Source organism: Psittacula echo (genome assembly GCF_963264785.1).
Source record: "Psittacula echo genome assembly, chromosome: 2".
In the NCBI taxonomy this organism is placed as follows: domain Eukaryota; kingdom Metazoa; phylum Chordata; class Aves; order Psittaciformes; family Psittacidae; genus Psittacula; species Psittacula echo.
In genome coordinates, this window is record NC_137737.1 from 13,415,396 (window position 1) to 13,435,776 (window position 20,381).

The 20,381-nt window shown below is 39.9% G+C and overlaps 1 protein-coding gene across 4 annotated transcripts in view; it reads left to right on the forward strand.

Annotated features, from left to right (window-relative positions):
- The window catches only part of GOLGA4 (golgin A4), a 54,899-nt gene extending 45,711 nt beyond the window's left edge, over nt 1-9,188 (forward strand). For 3 of the 4 annotated variants that reach the window (XM_080609832.1, XM_080609834.1, XM_080609835.1), the window contains 5 exons: nt 383-458; nt 1,816-1,919; nt 5,693-5,779; nt 6,499-6,562; nt 8,610-9,188. In XM_080609832.1, the coding sequence (XP_080465958.1) occupies nt 383-458; nt 1,816-1,919; nt 5,693-5,779; nt 6,499-6,528 (297 nt within the window). In that variant the 3' untranslated portion in view covers nt 6,529-6,562; nt 8,610-9,188. The remainder of the gene's footprint in view (nt 1-382; nt 459-1,815; nt 1,920-5,692; nt 5,780-6,498; nt 6,563-8,609) is intronic. The other variant, XM_080609833.1, reaches the window with a different exon arrangement.
- The last annotated feature ends 11,193 nt before the right edge of the window (nt 9,189-20,381 follow it).

Here is a 20,381-nt window from a genome sequence, read left to right on the forward strand (position 1 = left end):
CTTAGTGGGTTCCATGATTCTAAGGAATTATGGGTCTTCTCTTTTTCTAAACTAAATCTTTTTGATAAGTACAATTTTTGTCATGTTTTCTTTGTGTATGTTTATATGTGTGGATATATGCATATATATTTTGTGTGTATGTATATAAATACATATATATGCATAACTTTTGCTATATTCTTATGTATGTATACACATGTACACACATTTCCTTAAATAGTTTAGGAGTTTTTAATAACAGTTTTTTAATGTTTTCCTTCCTTAGAAAGCAAATGTATTTTGTTTTCATAAAAGAGATGATGTTTAGCTGAAAACTATTTCAATTATGCTTATTCTACCTCCTTGTGAACAACTTTTATCATTTTAACCATTCTCTGTTTAGATTAATGTACTAGAAGACAGGTTGAGAAATTATGAGAAGAATATGTACGTCACATCAGTTGGAACACCATACAGAGGTAAGTACACAGTTCTCATCACAAGTAAGTTGTTTGTTTGAAGGATATGCTTTGGTTTAGACAATTTGTGAAAATGCCAGTCTCCTTAAAATACTCCTATGATATTTTTATGACATCCTTGTTTTGTCTTGTCTATTATAATACAACTGGTGTGTCATTTCAGATGAGCAAATCACACATCATTTTGTTTGGTATTTGGTTTTATGACATACAGTTAAAAGAGCTCTGTGTCAGAGTTCTGCAGCTTTCTGTATCCCTAGGGTGAGTGGTAAAGGCTGTGGTGCTCAGAAGTGGCTGGGCAGGAATTACCCATTTGTCTTGGCTAATTAAATATACATGTCCCTTGACAGGACTTGGTGGGGTTGGAGGTCCCAGAGGAGGCCAGTCCCAACCATTGAGGCCTATAAGCACCCCCAGGGCCCTGGCAGAAGTATACTTGCGCTGCTCGTATGCTCTCCTTTAGACATTGATGGCTGGCCACTATGGGACAAGAGTATCGGGCCAGATTGACTTTCTCTCTGGTGGAGTACTGTTGTTCTTAGACTGCTCTGATTTAGCACGACAAGCATGTTTTTCCATGGGAAACAGCTCAGGCATTTCTAAAAATTAGTACAAGGAGCAAACAAATATCCATGGGTAGTGGATCAGCTTGAAAAGATTTGCAACCCTTTAGTTGGTGAACCACCTCTCCAGGAATCCTCTTCTAGGGTCAGACCATCTTTCTGATAAAAGAAATGTTTCCTCATGTCAGGTGCAAACCTCCCTTGACAGATTTAGCTTTGACCCATTCCCACACATCTTGGCACCAGGGTGAAGAGCTCAGCACCTCCTTTTCCACTTCTGCTCCTCAGGAAGCTGTAGGGAGCAATGAGGTTGTCCCTCAGCCTCCTCCTCCCCAAACAAATCCAGTGTCCTCAGCCACTCCTCATAGGACAGCCCCATCACCAGTTTTGGTGCCTGCCTTGGAATGCATTCAAGGACCTTTTTAAGTTGTGGGGGCTAGAACTACATGCAGTACTGGAGGTGAGACTGCACTAGTGCTAAATACAGTGGGATGATCACCTCTTTTGACCGACTGGTCATGCTGTCTGTGATGCACCCCAGGATGTAGTTTGCGTTCTGGCTGCCAGAGCACACACTGCTGACTCCTGCTGAGCCTCCTGCCAACCAGCACTCCCAAACCCCTTTCTGCAGGGCTGCTTTCCAGCCACTCCTCACAGTTCAGACCTGCAACCAGTGTTACTCCATCCCAGCTGCAGATTCTGGCATTTGTTCTTGTTCAGTTTCATGCCACTGGTGAAACTTAGATTCATATGAATGACTCACTATAAATATTCTCTTATTTTTGTTTATACAGATGGAAGCCTTCACCATACTGACGTTTCCCTCTTTGGGGAGCCTACTGAGTTTGAATACTTGAGGAAAGTGCTCTTCGAATATATGATGGGTCGAGAGACAAAGGTATGCAAAGTTGTATATAGTGACATATGATTTAGGTTAGAATACAGTTTAACACCCTTGTTGTATAGGCTTGAAGCACCATGTGTTTGTGATTCATTACATGCTGTTTATTAGCGATATGGGATTTGATAGGAGGATTGTCACATCTCTCACCAGTGTACTTATGAAGACAAAACTCTTTATGTATGGTTTTATAAGCAAAAGTCAGTCAAGTTGTGAAAAGTATTGTGAAAGCTGGTATGCACAGTATTAGCAAAAGTGCTCTTTTGATGTCATCTGGACACAAACATGGTAAGTAACAGTTGGATTAAATAAGTTCGTTAGTAGCTCTGAAGATGGTGAAATACCTCTTTAATTGTTGCTTAAAGATGTTTTATAGGCTTTCCAAATCTCTGTACCTTCTCTAGATAGTATTAATTTACTCTTAAAAGTACTGAAAAACTGCACAGTAGGCTTCTTGTGATACGCTGCAATCTTGTGAAATTGTTGGAATTTTACTAGCTTGTAACAATACTGATGCTTAGAGATTGACCAGGTTCAAAAGAGGTATGTCATAACACAAACATTTTTCTTGGATGACAAATGCTATATGGATGAGTGGTTTTCTGTTTGTTTTGTTGGGGTTTGTTGTTGGGTTGTTTGTTTTCTTTTCTCTACTCCCTAGAGTTCTTCCATTCTTTGTTGCCCTGCCTTCAACTGAGAGTGCTATTAAGCAGAAAGGTTTTCTGTGTTAATTAGCTTTGTTCTCTTTGCGCTCTGCACAGAATAAAACTTGGTCTGTGCAGGACATCTTGTCCTTACGGGATTCCTTTCTCTCTCTCTCTTTTTATCTGATTTTTCACTTTGATATGAATTCCTTTTTTATTAAAAATACAAATCCCTGATCCAAACCCCCCAGAATCACATTGCATTCTGCTCACAAGCCTGTGACTCATTGGATGGCTCTTCAATAACAAACAACTGAAATCATGAAAGAAAAACCGTACATTACTGGATTTTATGATTTTGAATTGTGAGGGACTTAGACAAGCACAAATACTAAAAATGGCAGCAATGTTTCAGCTTCAAACAAACCTTGAGACAGCTGCAGATGACTGTTGCAGGTAGCTGGTATATGTACCAAATTTGCATTCCAGGAAACCTGATTTAAAACCTCTTTTGCACTCATTAAGGCTTTTTCTTGCTGATTTCCAAAACATTATTATACATGTCGCAAAACTTTGGATGACAAATTGTGAGGTTTTTCCTTTTTAACAGTGGTGTTCTAAAATTTGCAGTTGATTTCTTCAATAACAGCAACAATGAGTGCAAATGTAAATAGACTTTGTCTCTCTCTTGCCTTTCTTTCAATTGTTTTGATTAAAAGCTATATGAACAAATATCTATAATACATTCATGCATGTATGTATGCGTTTATGTGTATGTATGCCCTGCAGATTATATCGTATTTAAATCAGGAGATGCCATTACAACATTGCCTGCATGCTGGCTCCCAAACAAAAGGTGGATATTGGGAGGAGAAAAATAAATCAGAAAAGATAGACATCTGGTTCCTACAATAACTTGAGAAGGCATTGTTTGGATGTTGATATTGAAAAGGGAAGCGTATTTAAAGAAACAACCCACAGAAATAGTTTTCAAAGCACTACATTTTTTTTGCTTTGCGAATTTAGATGTGGAAAGGTAAGGGAGAATGATGAGAGTTCTTAAAATTGAATGTCTACAGATGTGTACAGTTGTCCAGCTGTAGTGCACACTACCCCTTCAGTCTTGCAGAAGTCCTAGGTTCTACTTGTTTGGAGTCTGTTCTGAAGCCAGAAAAACAATCTGAGTTTTGTATGCCTATAACAGATGTGTGTGTTCATATCAACCACACGCGTGGAAGAATGTAATGGAATACATCTTTATGCAGATCTTTTTCTGACACTACAACATGCTCTTGCACATTGCAGAAGAACAAGGGGTATAAAACAAAGGGTAAAACTTCGATAGTGAAGGTTCTGCCTTTGACCAGCAGTTCTTGAATCATTGAAGAGACTGATAGGTATCACTGTAAAATACTATTTTCAGAGATGACATTTACCAACCTCATCAAAAGAAATGGGAATGCAAACTCATGTCTTGCAGCAGAACTAGCTATTATGGTTAGGAAAGCTGAGGGTCTTTCTATAGATCATTATAGACACACACTCAGGAACATGTGTGTGTGCTCATATGCTAGAAGAGTTATTAGGGGGTTTAACAGTAGAATAGGCTGTTAGAGCGATAACGTAAGCCTATATTAAACATTACTATCCTAAGTTCTGCAATCCTTCTAACTTTGTTTTCTAACTATGCAACTGTGAGTAGTGTTGTATAATTCTGCTTCAAAATGTCCCTTGTGGCATCAGAGATCTGGAGAATTTCAAGTCATTCCTAGTGATAAATTACAAAATGGATGTTCTCAGAAATGAAGGTCTTAGCCCCTATTTAAGTTGGCACATAAATATCTCTGCTTTCATAGAGTATTTGAAGTGTTTGTAGATTTTTCTTTAAAATTTGCATGCCATTGTGTCCTGTAGAATATTGTTGAGAGGGCTTTCTTTATAGCCCTGTTACAATGAGTTTGAATAGATTGCACGCTCGGTGCTTGCTTATCTTTTAGTCCTAAATAACTGATGAGGATTTTGGCAAAAGAAATCAGAAAAGTATGATGTTAGTTTGTGGCGTTGAGCACATTCCTTTGTGTATCTGGGAACTGCAGTAGAGGCACTTACTTCTTAATTACAGGAACTATTAATGTGTTAATATTGAGCCTTTTTAACTGAAAGTGCTCAACTGGGCCTTGTTTGTTTTGCTTTCCTTTGATTTCTGTCAGTAGTTAAGTTATATATGAAAACAGTTGTTGCAAATTAGAGCTTTACTTCTCACTTTTAGCTGCAGTAATTCTTGTCCTGCAACTGCTTTGTTGCTTCAGCCTCCCTCTTCATTCCACATGTGAGACTGGTAATAAACAGTAGACATTGAAAGTAACAATCTTATCTCATCCACATTCCTCAGGAGCAGCAGTTACTGTTTCTGTATCAATCACCTTCTGCTTGAGCTGCACTCCAGCTCTTACTGACCTTTATTGTAAGAAGTCACCTGGACTTTGGTTTTGTGCCTTTTGGAGTTTCCCACTCATCTGTTTATAAAATGGAAATAATCGTTGTCTCCTTTGCACAGAGCTTTGTTGCTCTTACATCTTCTGACTGAGGATGTCTAAATGGTTTTGCTCTGTAAGTATGGGGTTACTGTATACTCACTGTATACTCAAAAAATATTTACTCAATTGGAGTTCCATCCACATGTGACACTTGAATCTGCTTTCTCAAGGTTTCATTTCTTTACAAAATATTTGGATGATGTGAATGTAGCTGAATCCATAGGGACTCTCCTGGGTGCCATTCACCTGAAATGTGCTTTTCAGAAAGGCCACAATAAGAACAAATGTGGTAGGAGCAGTATTTGTACCAGTACACTGTCTTATTAATGCACTATATTATTTGAGCATAGATACCGTAGAGTTTACCTCTTACAGTGACCGGAGTTTGTGACAAGACTCTTCACTGTTTTCATGTAGTTAGCATAACATACCCAATGCAAAATACATTAATATCTTACTCATTTCATCATGTTTTCCACTGACATTACTCAAAATAGTATTCAGTATTCTTAAATGAAATGCATTTTAAAATATCACAAACCATTGTAGTGCATGTGAAATTGCTTATAGGTGACCTGTTTGTTTTTAGACGATGGCCAAGGTTATAACAACAGTGCTGAAGTTCCCAGCAGATCAGACTCAGAAGATCCTAGAACGAGAAGATGCTCGGCCATTGGTAAGTTATAGAAGTAAGCCAAGTTTATGCAAGAGATTAGATGGCAAGAATAAGGAATTAGAAACTTTCTTTTAAGTTTCCTTTTCCCTGTGTCCTCATTCAAGAGAGCTCCTTTTCTCTCTCCTTCCCTCTTCCTCAGTGGATGTCAAATTACAGCTGTAGGTTTGAGTTCATAGTAAAAGGGAGGAAAAAGCATATTTTCTTAACTAGTATTCCTCATCATTGGTTAAGCCATGTTTCTGATAGCTGTGGGTGCAACAGAACAAATACACTTAATATTAGTATTTGTAAATATCCAGTATTTATATCTCATGAGCAAGAGTGTTCTGAGCTACAACTTATATGTGCATTTTTAACATAAAGCTTGGTTGTTTCTGTATCTTAGCTTATACACAAAACAACTATAAGCAATTTTAATGTGTAATTCCTAGTTAAATGTATTACTGCAAATGAGTAAGTGTGTGTAGTACTAAGTATCTGTGAGTAATTATTTTCCCTCTTAGTGGGCATATATTTAACAGGTTTCTGAAAACTTAACAAACTCCTAGGTCAATAAACATATGTTAGATCAATGTGTCTCCTTACCTAATCTAGCTTTTACTGCACGGTTATTGTGATCTAACTGCAGCAATCTCATCCTAAGCAGCAGATGTCCACAGACTTCTTATCTACACTATTAACAAAGTAGTCAATAAGCTGTTTTCTTCCTGGCTTTGTAGTTTGCCTCACCTCGCAGTGGTATCTTCTGAAAATCCCATCAGTCTGTGCTTAGTTAGCATGTGGGTGAGTGAAGCCTAATTAATACATACTTGTTTTAGTTAAAGATGAAACCTGTGGTATGAGATTAATCATTCTTCTGCTTTTGTTTCATGCCTGCTTTTGTTTAAAAAAATCAAACTTTCTGTTCTGTATGCGTATGATAAACTTTGTTCCACTCTTAATCATGTTTTGCTTTACAAAACCAAGTTTGAAAATGGTAAATATTGATTCAAAACTAATCTGAGTTATAAGCATAACTTCAAATGCTGATTGAGCTACAGAAACCTCTGTTGTAGAAGAAAAATCAGATTTTAAATCAAGTAGTATGTAACATTGAATTTTATTGCACTTGGCTTTGTTTTGTCTTTATTCACTTTCTGAGCTCCTTTTTTGGATAGGCAAATAAGTCAGATCTATGGGAAACATACACTGTACTGCTTGAAATGAATTATGGCATCTTACAGACATGACAATGTCTATATCACTTATTTTAAAGGGTGATAAAATTGCTCTCTAGAGGAATTTGTATGTGATTTCATTTAAACATCAGTACCTTTCTGAATCAGAGCTTTGGCCTGGTATCAAGAGAAGCTAGAGCAGAGAGATTAGGGAGAACAATTTGGGGAGCTTTATGCTCTCAGTTTATTGTGCATTTCTTCGGGTTTTATTAAACTATATTCATTATGAATTTGCAACACTGATTGTAGTGTTACAGGAAAACAACAGCTGATTTAAGCCTAAAATGCAGGTTGCATCAAACTAGCCAAGCCAAAAAATCACACAGCATTAGCAGTTGAGAGAGGAGTGGAGAGGAAATGGAAGTACACAGGTAAAACTTTCTGCGCTGCCTGGCAAGACTGTAATTTGACTCATTAGTGGTGTACAATATTTAATAAACTCTTCACATGGATTCCGTACAGTCAGCCCAACTTTCTTTTCTCTCCTTTGCTACAGGAAAGCTTGCCAGGAATTGATTCGGTGCATGTGAAGCTATCGCTCTCTGTCAGCTGAAACACAGAGCTTGGCCTGCAGTGGAGCAAAATGGATTAACTCTGCCTGTTTCCGTGCCAGTTACCACAATGCAGTTGACAGGCTATATCCCTCCATTGCAGTCATGCAAATAGAGCCTTCAGTACAAAATAATATCTTTTTTCAAAGGGAAAAATCTGTTCATCATAGCAGACAGTCATGGTTTCCACTTCAGCTTGCATTCTTTTAAACCTTTCAATTTGATAACGAATGCACTTTATTGCACTTTAATTGCTATAGAGTTCTGACTGTCTGCCTCCTCCTGGCCTTGATCGCTTCTTGACAAAATCAAGTGTTTTTTCTAGCCCTCTATTGAACGTAATTGAATTGTTGGTAATGATAGGACAAAGCTATTTACAGCACTGTTGCAGAAAGCATGTTTGAAACTTAAATTCTCACTGTGCTGTTCATAATACTGGTGTTATAAAAAGTTGAGGCATTCTCAGCCGTATTTGGAGTATATCACAGAAGGGCTTGGTTTTGACCTCAGTGTCAGCAGTTACCTGTTAATACTGGTATATATTGAAACTGCAGACCTCATCATTGTGTTGTAGTTTATTACTTTATCTCAAGTATTTTTGTGGCTTATATCAGTAGATAGCCAGCAAATGGGATAATATTCTTGCATGTATGAAACTTAGAGATTAAGACGATACTGTCTTCATTATGAAAGCAATCATTCTTTTCCTAACAGAGGAGCCTTTTTGCTAGCCCCCAAATTTTGTTTCATCATTTTGATGGTAGGCCTTATGCAGAGAGGACAATTTGGATTGGAGTAAGTTGCAGCGATGTGGTAGACTGTTTCCAGTGAGATTCCTGAGTGTTTTGCTACAGGTTGTTTTGGTTTCATCACAGTTTCTCAACTGTTTTGCAGCTACTGGAATGGAATTACTTGAAATCAGTTAATCTGGCAGTTTGACTTACCTGAAGTACTTCCATCTCCTATTCCTATCAATAAACAATGTCATTATTATTTTAGTATTAAGTGCTTCTAAGTTGCTCTCAATAATGTAACACTTGTTTTAACTTTCCGTTCTTCTAGTCATGGCGACGACCATATTGAAGAAATTGTGATGAGACTCTCTCATGACACTGCTGCTTAGAAATATGTTCATATCTCTGTTACCATCCCTTGAGAAGGGACAAGAAGAAAAGCTATTATTCAAGCTCACAAATGGAATAGCAAGAACCAAAACTCAGCACCACCTTTGGACCATGAATATGGTTAAAACTGCCTTGAAGAGAAAGGCTAATCAGGGGTTATCTGGCGATGACTCTTTTTTTCTCTTCTATTGAACACTGTCTTCTATTTTGTGTTAAAGGTTATTTTTTTAAAGGAGAGAAAAGACTTTATCCTAGGAAGGAGCTGCCGCCCACTACTGTATCTCTATACAGGCTTTACTGGGCGTTTTTTAAGAGTTAAAATAAATGGTTTGTTTCTTCTATTTATTTTTTTAATTTTTGGATGAACTGTGCAATACAATTTTGAATAGGTAGTGGTTGAGGCGATTTTCCTGATGAACTAGGCACCCTTGATGACTACTCTCTCCCAATTTGATCTTATGATTGTTAGCTAAGGATCACTTCTATATGCTTTTGCCTACAATAAATCCAACTTGCAGTACCTCATTTGTTTACTCCTAGCTTTTGTACTTATATTTTCTGGAGAAAGAAAGTATGTTCCTGTAAATTGTAAATAGTTAATACATAACTGTATCATACGCTGATCTGTGACTGTTGACAGCACTAATCTGACAAGAGCTGAGATGGAATAAAGTTTATTTACTGTATAATTTTGGAACCTCTTTGGTATGATTTTCTTTTGAAAGGATCCACCAATTCTTATTCCTGCTCGAGACATCCTTAGCTAAAAGGATGAATTCCAGGCTGAATTGAGAAGAGCTATTCGAGTATCTTGAGGCGTGAGCGAGCGGTCAGTGGCGACCTTCAAGTTTTCAAGGGTTCACAGCCTGTGAAACAGACCTGTGGTGAGCTGAAGAGCTGGCGTTGGAATATAGGCAATAGGGAATTTTGCTTTGTAGAAGTTTATGTATTTTTGTTCTTTTAAATAATGCCTGTCTGGTCATTTTGGCGTGTAGGTTGTGATCTTCTGAAGCAATATGCAAGTGTGGATAAATTTAACTTGTTCTCCAGCTACTTTGATACTTTCCCTATCAATAACTCATCTGTACTGTGTATGCTAGCTTGTCAAGATGGTTCAAGGTCCTCTGTGAATACAACTCTTAACAAGTGTTTATAGGAACAGCAGTCCTCTAAATAGCTAATCTCTGAACATAAGCAGGCCTTCTAAATATACTGCCCATTTGAAAGACACTTCTAAAGACTGCTAGGAAACAATGGTTACTTACTGATTCTGTCAGGTCTGGAACATGTATCCTGCTACGGGGATGCTCTGTCCCCCTGGGTGCTCTCCTGTTAGCCAAGGATAACAGTGGGTCCTCCTCACAGCAGAAGCAGAAGTGTGGTGTGGTCCAAACTGACAGATGCGATTCACTGTTCTGTTCCAGCTGTCAAGGGCACTACCCAAAATGTTGTATTTCTCATACATTATCTAGATAATCTCAGCTTCATGTGGCAGTTGGGTTGCCATTACCTTGGCATTGTTGGCATTTCAAGACTGTATCCCCACTACTTGCCTCTGGTGGTGAAGTTCAGCCTTTTCTTGCATAATTCCCCCATATTATCAGTCAAGTTCAGCCATTTCTCTTGCTATATCCAGTGGTTTTCCATGTGCCATTTAGTTGGCTTATTCTCAGGCCAGAGCACAGTAAAAGCCTAATATTTGTGCATGGCTCCAGAAAATAAGTACAAGCCAAAGACATGTAAGAGGTTTGATACAGTTGGGGCTTGGTTTGGTTTGGGTTTCTGTTGATTTGGTTTGGCGAGCCTTCTCTTCTCCAGGCCAAACCAGCCCAGCTCTCTCAGCCTGTCTCCAGAGCAGAGGTGCTCAATAATTTTATGCTATAAATTCAGTCATAATACTTTTTGTTTAATGCTAGAAATTTTTATGCTGCTTTGATTATTTGTAGATTCTCAGTCTTTTAGGGGAAGTGGTGTGAGCTTTTTCCTTTTACCAGACGTCAAATATATGAAATTGGGTTTAAACCCCCCAATATTCTTTGTAGTGTTTTCAGTTAGAAGAGCTCCTCTTTGCTTCTGTTGGGTAGCAGAGAAGCATCCTCCAGTGCATTGACTGACACAGCAGCAGCCTGGACCAGACTCCACTTGCATACTTTTGGCCCTGAAAAACATATGTTCCTCTCGTAGCAGGCTGAGCATTTGTAGGATTTTTTGTAGGATCATTACAGCAGTCTAAATTATAGCTTTGAGTTTCAGGTTTCCATGTAAGGTATATGTTGTCTTGGGCTTCGGGAAATTAAATGCAGGGATCTGTTACTTTGACAATGACTATCACTATGATCACTTTCAGTTTTCTTGTCCTCACAAAAGGGCTTTTTTTCATGTTTTCTGGGTTTGTTCTTTTCCCTTTCCATGATAGGCACTAGTTATGGACTGTACTTTGTCAAGCATGACTGAAGTGCAGTGGAGCCAACTGAAACAGTCTGTATTATATTCATACAACATTGGATGGAATAAATAATATTTTTTCCCTTAAGTGACCTGACTAAAGTGCACAAAGGAGATTATAGACTTATCCTTGGTTTCTTTTTTCAACTAAAATCAGACAAACACTCCCCAAACTTTCGATTTTGAAAGTAGTCTTTTTTTTTTTCCTTCTCTGTGTAAGTTGTAAGCAATCACATAATGGGAAAGTGCGTTAAGCCCACGAGTTTTGTCAGACTGAAGTTTTAGCTGCTTCTAGGTTTATTTTTCTAAGAGAATATGTAAATAAGGCATTGCTTTAGAGTTTAAATAAAGGAAATGAGTTAGAGTGAAAACATGTAAGTGAGAGCTTCACTTCGAGTAAGGTTTTTAGGTTGGAGTGTTACGAAATACTGCTGCTAGAAGTGCCAGTGTGACTATAAACTAATATACTTCAGGCCACAGATACTTGTGATTATAAAATGCCCTTGTTTAGACACACATAGCTAAAGCCAAAGGCTGTATCGAAGTTTTGGCTGCCTTTTCAGCAAAGGTTAGAGGAACCCAAGCTCGTTCAAACTGGGCTGATAAAAGATGCTGCTGTAAGAGAGTGTATTTGGATTGTCTTATGTTGACCTTGCCCCTAGTCTTACATGCAATATACATCTGATAGACCCATACATATGGGCATAGAAGAAAATGTGTTGCTGTATTTATAAAGATGAGCCTTAATGTTTATCAAGTGTCCTCTGATGTCCTAAGGATTAAACATTGTTAATTTAGATTAAAAATGCCAGATTTTTTATTCCTCTTTCTAGTGCCTAGGCTGGTTTTTATTGGCAACACACGATTTCAAACTTCTTAACAAAAACATTCTGATCTACAAATCCATCAAACTTCCAGTTCTGCCATTTATAGTCCCTTTTTCTGTGAGCTATACTAACATTCATTTTCTCTCCTCTAAATTGGGGATTCTGGAATCTCCAAAAGCTAGGATGAATGTTGAGAAGATTGGTTTCATTTTGCAATTCATACTTCTTTCATACAATCTTACTGTCCATCTGTGTGTGCTACAGAACATGTTCTTTCCCCTTTTTGAAGTTTGTTAAATGGAACAACTTATTTTTCATTTGCTTTTTAAGAAAACATGGTTTTCTTTTACAATGCCATTACTGATTCATCGTGGAAATCAAGAGGAGCAGAACTGGCAGCTTGTGGGATATCCAGCTGCAGCTATATAGGAGTCCTTGTGGCTGTTTCTAGACACTGATCCTCAAAAGCATTGCTAGCATGGGATTCGCAAACTCTGGTTGTTGTATATTCACAAGTTGCAAAGTAGAGATGCCAGAGCAGAAGAAAGCAGTAAACTGTGTGTTACTTTACATTGTGTCTGTAATCTAGGAGTATGCCACCTTTAATTTTCTCAGGCAGGCTCTCGTTTACACTGATTGCAGTTTTCCTCTGTTAATGATGAGTTAGTTTCCTGTATGTATTAGCGTAACTTTAAAGGCACATTGGCTCAAATTAAGCACATCTCTAGAGATTTCTTTCATTATAGACCAGTGACAGCTATAATTGCCTATGGTTGACAATACCCTGTAACATTTCAGAGGAGCAGTAAGTAAGCTCATGGTAATTTCATGTTATCTCAGGGCAGTGCTAGCACATCACAGTGCAGCAATGGATGGCGATGGAGGCCAGTGTGGTGCAGACATATGCTGTAATGAATGACTTACTCTTCTTGGTTGCACATTCTAGAGCAGCCCAGGTCATGTCATCGCTTGGTGGCCATTGGGCTGATGAATAAAGTGATTATGTTCTAATTAGGCATGTTGCCACAACCAAAGCCACTTTGATTTGGCAGGTAGCTCATCCAAATGGAGACCAAGGCCTGCCTGGGGGTTAACCAGGTCCAAGGACTGGAGGACACCCAGGGGGCTGATGCTGAAGCGAGTCAGCAGAGATGCCTTTGCCTGCTGAGCTGTGCCAGCCTCTCTTTGTGGCTGGGTGGCTAGGATCTCCAGCATTTCTGTAAGTATTTAACTCCACTGAAAGGAAAAGAGATGGAAAGCAGAGCGTATGTTGTAATCATTGCCACTGTTTATATTTTGGAAACTTCAGTGGTCCAAGGAAATATTTAGCCATCTTATTTAGATCCATGATTCCTATTCGGTACAGTGCTGATGTCTGCAAGAAAAAATAGCCATTGCATTGAGCAGCATTATGCATCATCCAGTTTTATTTTGAGTAAGGGAAGCACTGAAAAGTTTGCTAACTTGGATAGGCAGTAGTGTATCATTTCGCAAATGAATCAAAATGATCAAACAAACAGTATGTACAAATTTAGAACAGGCATCTCCCTGTGCAGCCAACATGACATATGCTCTGTGGTTCCTTAACTGCTGAGTCCTGCCAGCCTTTCTCACTCAAGCCACAAGCTCTGGAGAAACAGCTTGAAATGGAAAACCAAGCATCTGGATGGAGAAGTAAGTACAGAGTAAAGTTATTTGAGATGTAAGATTCCTCATGGCAGATCAGAGGAGAAGTATTAAACACGTTACAGGTTTTGTGGAGGAGTTTTAAGTTTACCACATTTGCCATGTCTCTGATCAACCCTCCGGTTGTTCCTGGAGCTGATCAGCTGTTGTGGAGGGGGTAGAGCAGGCACGAGCTGTCTAGACAGAGACCTCCCCACTGCCCATGAGATTTCATGCCCCAGCACATGAGAATTGCTGGAATGGAATATCTTGTGTAAATGTAGCTGGATATTCTGGTTCACTTACACATCTGTATATCTTTATGGATGCTACCAATAATATGGATACATGCAATTCATCTTTGATGCAACAAATTATTCTGGAAATGAACTGTGGGACTGAAAATAATACTTTATTTCTTAATAAAATGGTCAGTACTTCCCTATGCCTAGGAGTGGAAAAGCCCTCTCTAGGTGGTTTTTAAGCTTGAAACAACTAAATTGCACACTATGCAAAAAGAAAACACACACAATCCAGCAGTTGTTATGGGGATATGCTGTTGCGCTGGCTATCTAGAACTTGTAATATGCAGAGTAGTATGTCTTAAAAGTAATGGAGGTTATTTCCCCTCCACTTGCCCTTTTAGAACAGTGAATAAATGAGTGACAAAAATGAGGTGAAAAGGGATGAGGTGGAAGATTATGGTCTTCCTTTTAAAGTAATGAAATAAAAGTAGGCTGATATCTGGAGAGAGGGAATGGTTTGCTTTCCCACACTGAATTCTAGCTTTGACTTCCCTGAAAAGTGTTTCCACATGGAAAGAAACTGTCTTCACCTTGAAGCCCTGCAGCTAAATGAGTGTTATCTGTGCGTTATTTAAAGCACTGCACACATCAGCCCCAACGTTCCAGTGCTGTTACTCACTGCATTAAAACCTGATCCAACCACAGATTCAGTACAGCAGGTGTCTAGCTTAGCCAAGTGCAGATTTTTCCTCCCATGGTATGTTCAGGACACGGTGATTCTCAGGGTATGAAACTCTATGAGGTGAAGCCAGTTTCTGTGTATTTTATGCAGGCTTTGCTGTGGTGGGACCTTATTTCTAGGCTGGAACAATCAAAATGTTGCTATAAATATAGGTGAGCAGAAGACATGCAGCTTGCCTATACTTTCCCTTAAGACAAGGTTATTCCCATATTACCTAAAAGTACTCATGGAAGTTGTGCTGGTTTTACAGCACTCTCCTTATTCAACCAGGCGATAAATACAAACCCACCATGTCAGTGCCTGGGAATCATGGTGTGCCTTTATCTATGGGCCTGTCCAACCTACATCTGGAGGGTTTTTTAATGGATGGGGGTTTTGTGTGACTTGCTTGGTACAGTAATAGAGGAGGAGGGGAGGATCAGTGATCAGAGACAGCCTCTCTGCTTGGAGAGCTGAACTTGACCTCACACCTTCTGGCACTGACCCTGTCCAGGGCTTGTGCATCAGTTTATCCTTGGAAAAAAGGTTTTAAGCAGGCAGAAGGCGAGGGTGACTTTCAGTCAGCGTGGGTCTGCTGCTTGTTTTATGTAGTGTGGGGAGACAGAGCATAAGAGGCAGATGCATGAGGTCATCAGCTTATTTTTAGGTTGACAATAAGTGTGTGTATTTCTGGGAGGGATGCTGACTATAGGGAACCAGGAATTAACGTTTACTTTAGATAAGCTCTAATATTGACTAAAAATAGAAGCCAATTTATATATTGTTATAGGCATCCTTCAACAGGATCCTGATGGTTTTCAGAAAGCCCTTTATGGCTGCAGTAATGGCATGCTATAGTTAGGGAACCAAATAAACTCGGTGGACAAGAGGAGGTAAAAATAACTTCAGTTCATGCCCTTTTGACAAGGTGACAATTAAACTTTGCTTGTTTCTCATGTCACTGCTCCTGTCAAATAATTGTGGGCATAGTTTGTTTAATGTATCGCACTGGGATGCCTTGTCTAATTTACTGTGTGTCAGGGAAGTAATTAAACATCTCACCTGATTCCATGCACATTGTGACCAGCCAAACCAGCCTGGTCCCAGGTTTGAGGGTGCTGTTGCTGAGCACAGAAGCATGGCTTGCTTCCACCTGGCACATACAGATCTGTAAATACCCATAAGGAGTACAAAAAAACTTCTCTAGTGGATGGTGTCTCTGCCCCCGTGGCAGGGGTTGGAACTGGATGAGCTTTAAGGTCCCTTCCAACCATTCTATCATTCTATGATTTATTTCTTATGGAGGAGCCTTCACCAAAACTCCAGTTTTACAGCTTGGGCATGATAGTGGCTGTCTCCATTTTGGAAGACATCGCAAGCATTTTCCAATGTTGCTAGAGCTGCCTGGTCATCCTCATCAGCTGAGCAAGGGGGCTGGGAGTGAGCAACTTTGTTTTAACAGAGTGATGCTAGAAGCAACTCAGTAGCAATCAGCAGGTGAACGATGAAACTGTCACATCGACCCCCACATTTGTCTTATTTTCTGGCTGTTCTATGGGATGACAGGGTTCTTACTGCCAAATTCTTCCCAAAATCTCTCTTATACCAGGGCCAGTTACTGAGGTGTGTGAATAATGTTGCTCATAAACACGAGAGCCTGCTGTGTTATCATAACTGCTGTGCTTCTCTCTTCACATTATTTGTCGTGAACATCACTCTGGGGATTACAGATTCCGTTCTTAATTCCACTGATTTATACTGAATTATAGCTACAAAAATAATTGTCTTAGAGAGTGGGGGTTTTATTTTTCATTTTTGTTTTGGGTTCTTGTTTTCTTTAAATTACTGGCATCAACAAAGCATCCTTCTTGCTATCCGGATGCTCAAATTTCACTTTATTGAGCTGAATAACTATGCTGCTTGTACTCTCATTTATTAAAAGCATAGGCTCTTCAGGATAAGAGTATTCCGTTCTCTGCCCTCCCCCTGCTGCATCCAGACACTGGGTAAAATGACCAATTGTTGTATGGCAATTGATATCATAACCAATTACTACTAATGCAGTGCACAATAAGGGAAAGCAATAGCGTAAATGTGTCTCAGATAACCCATAACCCAAAAGGCAGTTATCCTTCCTGCTACAAATGATGGAATTATTTCCAGCCTGTGGGACAGATTCTGCCACTTTTAATTCCTTTTGTGACTCACTCAGCATCTTGCAGGAGTGACCCCTTAATTTCATCAGCTAATTCCCCAAAGGCTGGGTATTTCTTGCCTCTTTCTATGTGCAGCACACAATGAATTAAGCCATAGCATTGTAGACAACTTAGGAATAACTGTGTACTAGAAAGGTCCTTGCATCCCAAATTGTTTGGTGAAGGGCTCAAGCTTTGAGTGCCCACACACCCAACGGCAAAAAGTGTCTTTTCTGTGTGGGGAGACCAGGTTTGAATCTCTAAGAGACAAAAAATAGGTTATTGTTCACCTGAACTTTTCACACAAGAAGTATACGATAGTTAACATGTGCAATAATAAATACTGAGTGGCCGGCTAATGAAAAGCAGATGTGCCAAGAATGCCAAGGGAAACCTTTGAAGGCTGCAGTGTGAACTGGGCCTTTCAACAAGTGGCCAAAGCTCGTGTGACCACCAGGGTCTGTCTCAGGCTAACAGCTTCAGAAATGGGGGCTAAAAAGGGAAGTAGAGACATGACTTAGTATCCTGTAGAAAAATAGCGAATGAGAGGATCCACCACATGACTGGTATTGCTTGACTTTCTCATATCTAATGTATGTTTCCCACCTATGATTTTTGTTTTGATGTAGTGAAATGAGATAAATGAGATAGAATCCACAATCAACTGTTTCTTTATAATTATATGCCTTGTCTTAAGCTGTAATTTCGTAGAAGACTAAGACACATATGTTTAATGGCATCTAAGTTGATAAAATCTTTAAGTCTAGTTAATTCCACTTAGATTTAAAACTCTGTTTCTGAAAACTGAACCATAGAATGGATTGGGTTGGAAAAGACCTGAAAGCTCATCTAGTTCCAACCCACCGCCATGGTCAGCAACACCAATAAAGTAAAACACTCCACCAGGAAAATAGTTAAGGTCCTGGTTTATAATACTCTATCTGTTTTATAGATCTCATCACCACTTACTTCTCTGAGTATGGCCACAGCACAGCTGGTAGGAAGAGTTAGTGTTCTGTAAAGCAGCGGCTCCATAAGCTGCTGTGATGGCATTGCTGTAAAACGGACTGCAAGGTGGCTTTTGCTACCTTGGGGAAGAGTAAACTTGGCCTGTGCTTAGCACTGGGAACAGGCAGGTTGAAATCAGTGGGATTTTCACATGGGGGGCAATGTTTGTAGAATTTCCTTTAAAACTTATCCTTTTCCTTGCAACATTGCAGCGAGTTGTTTCTTTCTGAGACTGTATCATCGTGCAGAGGATCCTCTAGGAGAAGGGGAGAGCTGTTGGAGGGTGGCAACTCAGATAATGACTGGGGCTAAGCTACATCAGACAACTGTGATAAGGATCCATTGTGTCTCTCCTGGATTCTTGTCAGCCTGATGTAGAAACCGCAGTTCCTGTGGCAGGTCTAATCCCCCCCTGGTGCTGGACAAAGCGTAGTAATCAGTAAGGGGATTTGATTTATCATTTCTCTTTGATGTATTTCTCCAGGTAGCGTCACAATTCTCCCTGAAGTCCCAGGGCTTGCAGTAAAGAGGAGGTCTTCTGGGAAGAAGGAAACTCATAATTTCAGCTTTCACCTCCTTTACTTTATAATGCCCTTGAGGTTACTGAGAAGATTATGGAGAAAAACCATAGGCTAGGGCAATGCCTTCTGAAAGCTAGTGTCACATTTTTCTCCAACTCGTATAATGCATTCAACAGCCTCTTCTAGTCTGAGTTTAAAATTGAGCCATGGGTGAGAACTCACTAGTTAGCTAAGGACCATGAAGTTAGACAAGAGACAATGCTAGCAAGAGAGTTCAGTTAAGATCTTATCACCCTTCTTAAGCATGGGGATACCCATGAGTTATGCTTTAGGGCTTCAGTTGTGTTTCAGTGGTTGCTTAGGAGGTACTGACAAAGGCTAGCTTTGGTGTAGTGCTGGTTGTATTTCTGGAGTTCCCCTGTGGTCACTGATGGGAGAAGGGTTTTATCTCTTGACCATTTTTGAAAGTCCAGCCTCAGGTGCTCTGAACTGGTGGAGCTTCACTTTTCCTTTAGCCATAGCTCTTGTACCTTAATAACCTGAGATCTTCCTCACAGTAGTCCTGATGGGCATCTGTCAGTGGAAATGAAGGAAACAAGATTTCTTCATCATTCTACTTAAGATGGGGCTAGCACATATATTTGAGGTGTAACCACCTGAGTCACATTACATCTGCTTTTGGAATATATTGCTGTACGGCTTATATGTGGATTTTTATCCACTTGTCTTCCTTATAACATAGATACACAGAATGGCTGAGGTGGGAAGGGACCACTGGAGGTCATCTAGCCCAACCTCCCTGCTCAAGCAGGGTCACCTATAGCACATTGCTCAGGATTCCTCTCAGAGGGCTCTTCAATATCCCCAGGAAAGGAGGCTCCCCAACCTCTCTGGGCAACCTATTCGAGGGCTCAGTCACCCTCACAGTCAAGTTCTTTCTCATGTTCAGGTGGAACTCCCTGTGTTTTAGTTCACGCCTGTTGCCTCTCATCCTATCACCTGGCACCACCGAGAAGAGTCTTGCCCCATCCTCTTGACACACTCTCTTCAGATACCCTCATACATTGATCAGACTCCCCCCGCAGCCTTCTCTTCTCCAGGCTGACCAGGCTCCTTCAGCCTTTCCTCACAGGAGAGATGCTCCAGACCCTTCACCATTCTAGTACCCCTTTGCTGGACTTGTTCCAGGAGCTCCATGTGTCTCTCACACTGGGAAGCCCAGAACTGGACACCGAGGATTAGCTTACAGAATATTGCCATATAAAAGCCATATATCCTCCTCTTGTTATGGTGATAAAAGCTTTTTGATCCATTGTGGTCATGCCCACTAGCAAGACCAAAAGCAATTCTAAACAAGCCTGTGTGCGTTTGGTGTGTGGACATTGTTGAATATATAGTGTGTGAATACACGGAGCAAGGCTGTGATTCTAATCACGTGTAAGCAAACATATGACAGCTGTCAGGGAAGATGAGAGGTGCAAAACATGACAACTACTTGCTGTTAGCAGTGTATCCGAGAGGGAGCCTGAGTTCTGGTTCTCCCTAAGCACAGGCTTGGCTTTGGGTCTGCTGTTCAGTTCCCCTTAGGTCAACAGAGCCCATGTGTGCACTTATATTTAAGCATTAATTTAAGCTTAAGCATTTAAACAATGAAGCAGAGGGCATAGCTGAGGAGACTGTTGAGTTGAGCTCTGATACACTTGTAAGAAAATGCAGAGATCTGCATGTACTAAAGAAAGAAAGGAAAAACCCCAGCACTTCATCAAATGGGGAAAAATGGATTTTTTCCTTTGACTTGGCTCAGATAAATTCCTTCAGAGACTGGTATGCAGTGTATGATAAATGCTTTATAAATATGTTTTACATTATATGATGTGTTTTCATCTGGGCACAAACTGATCGTAAATCAGGCTGAAATACAGCCCATTATTGAAAGCCAGGGTGAGGGTTTAAGTGCAATGTTAGTGCATAGCTTTCAAGGGGATAGACAAATGGTGAGGCTGGATCACTGAATAACTGGATTGCTGCTGAAACAGAGCAGTTTCAGAAAAGAAATCCCTTAAATACCTGCAAAGGGACAATT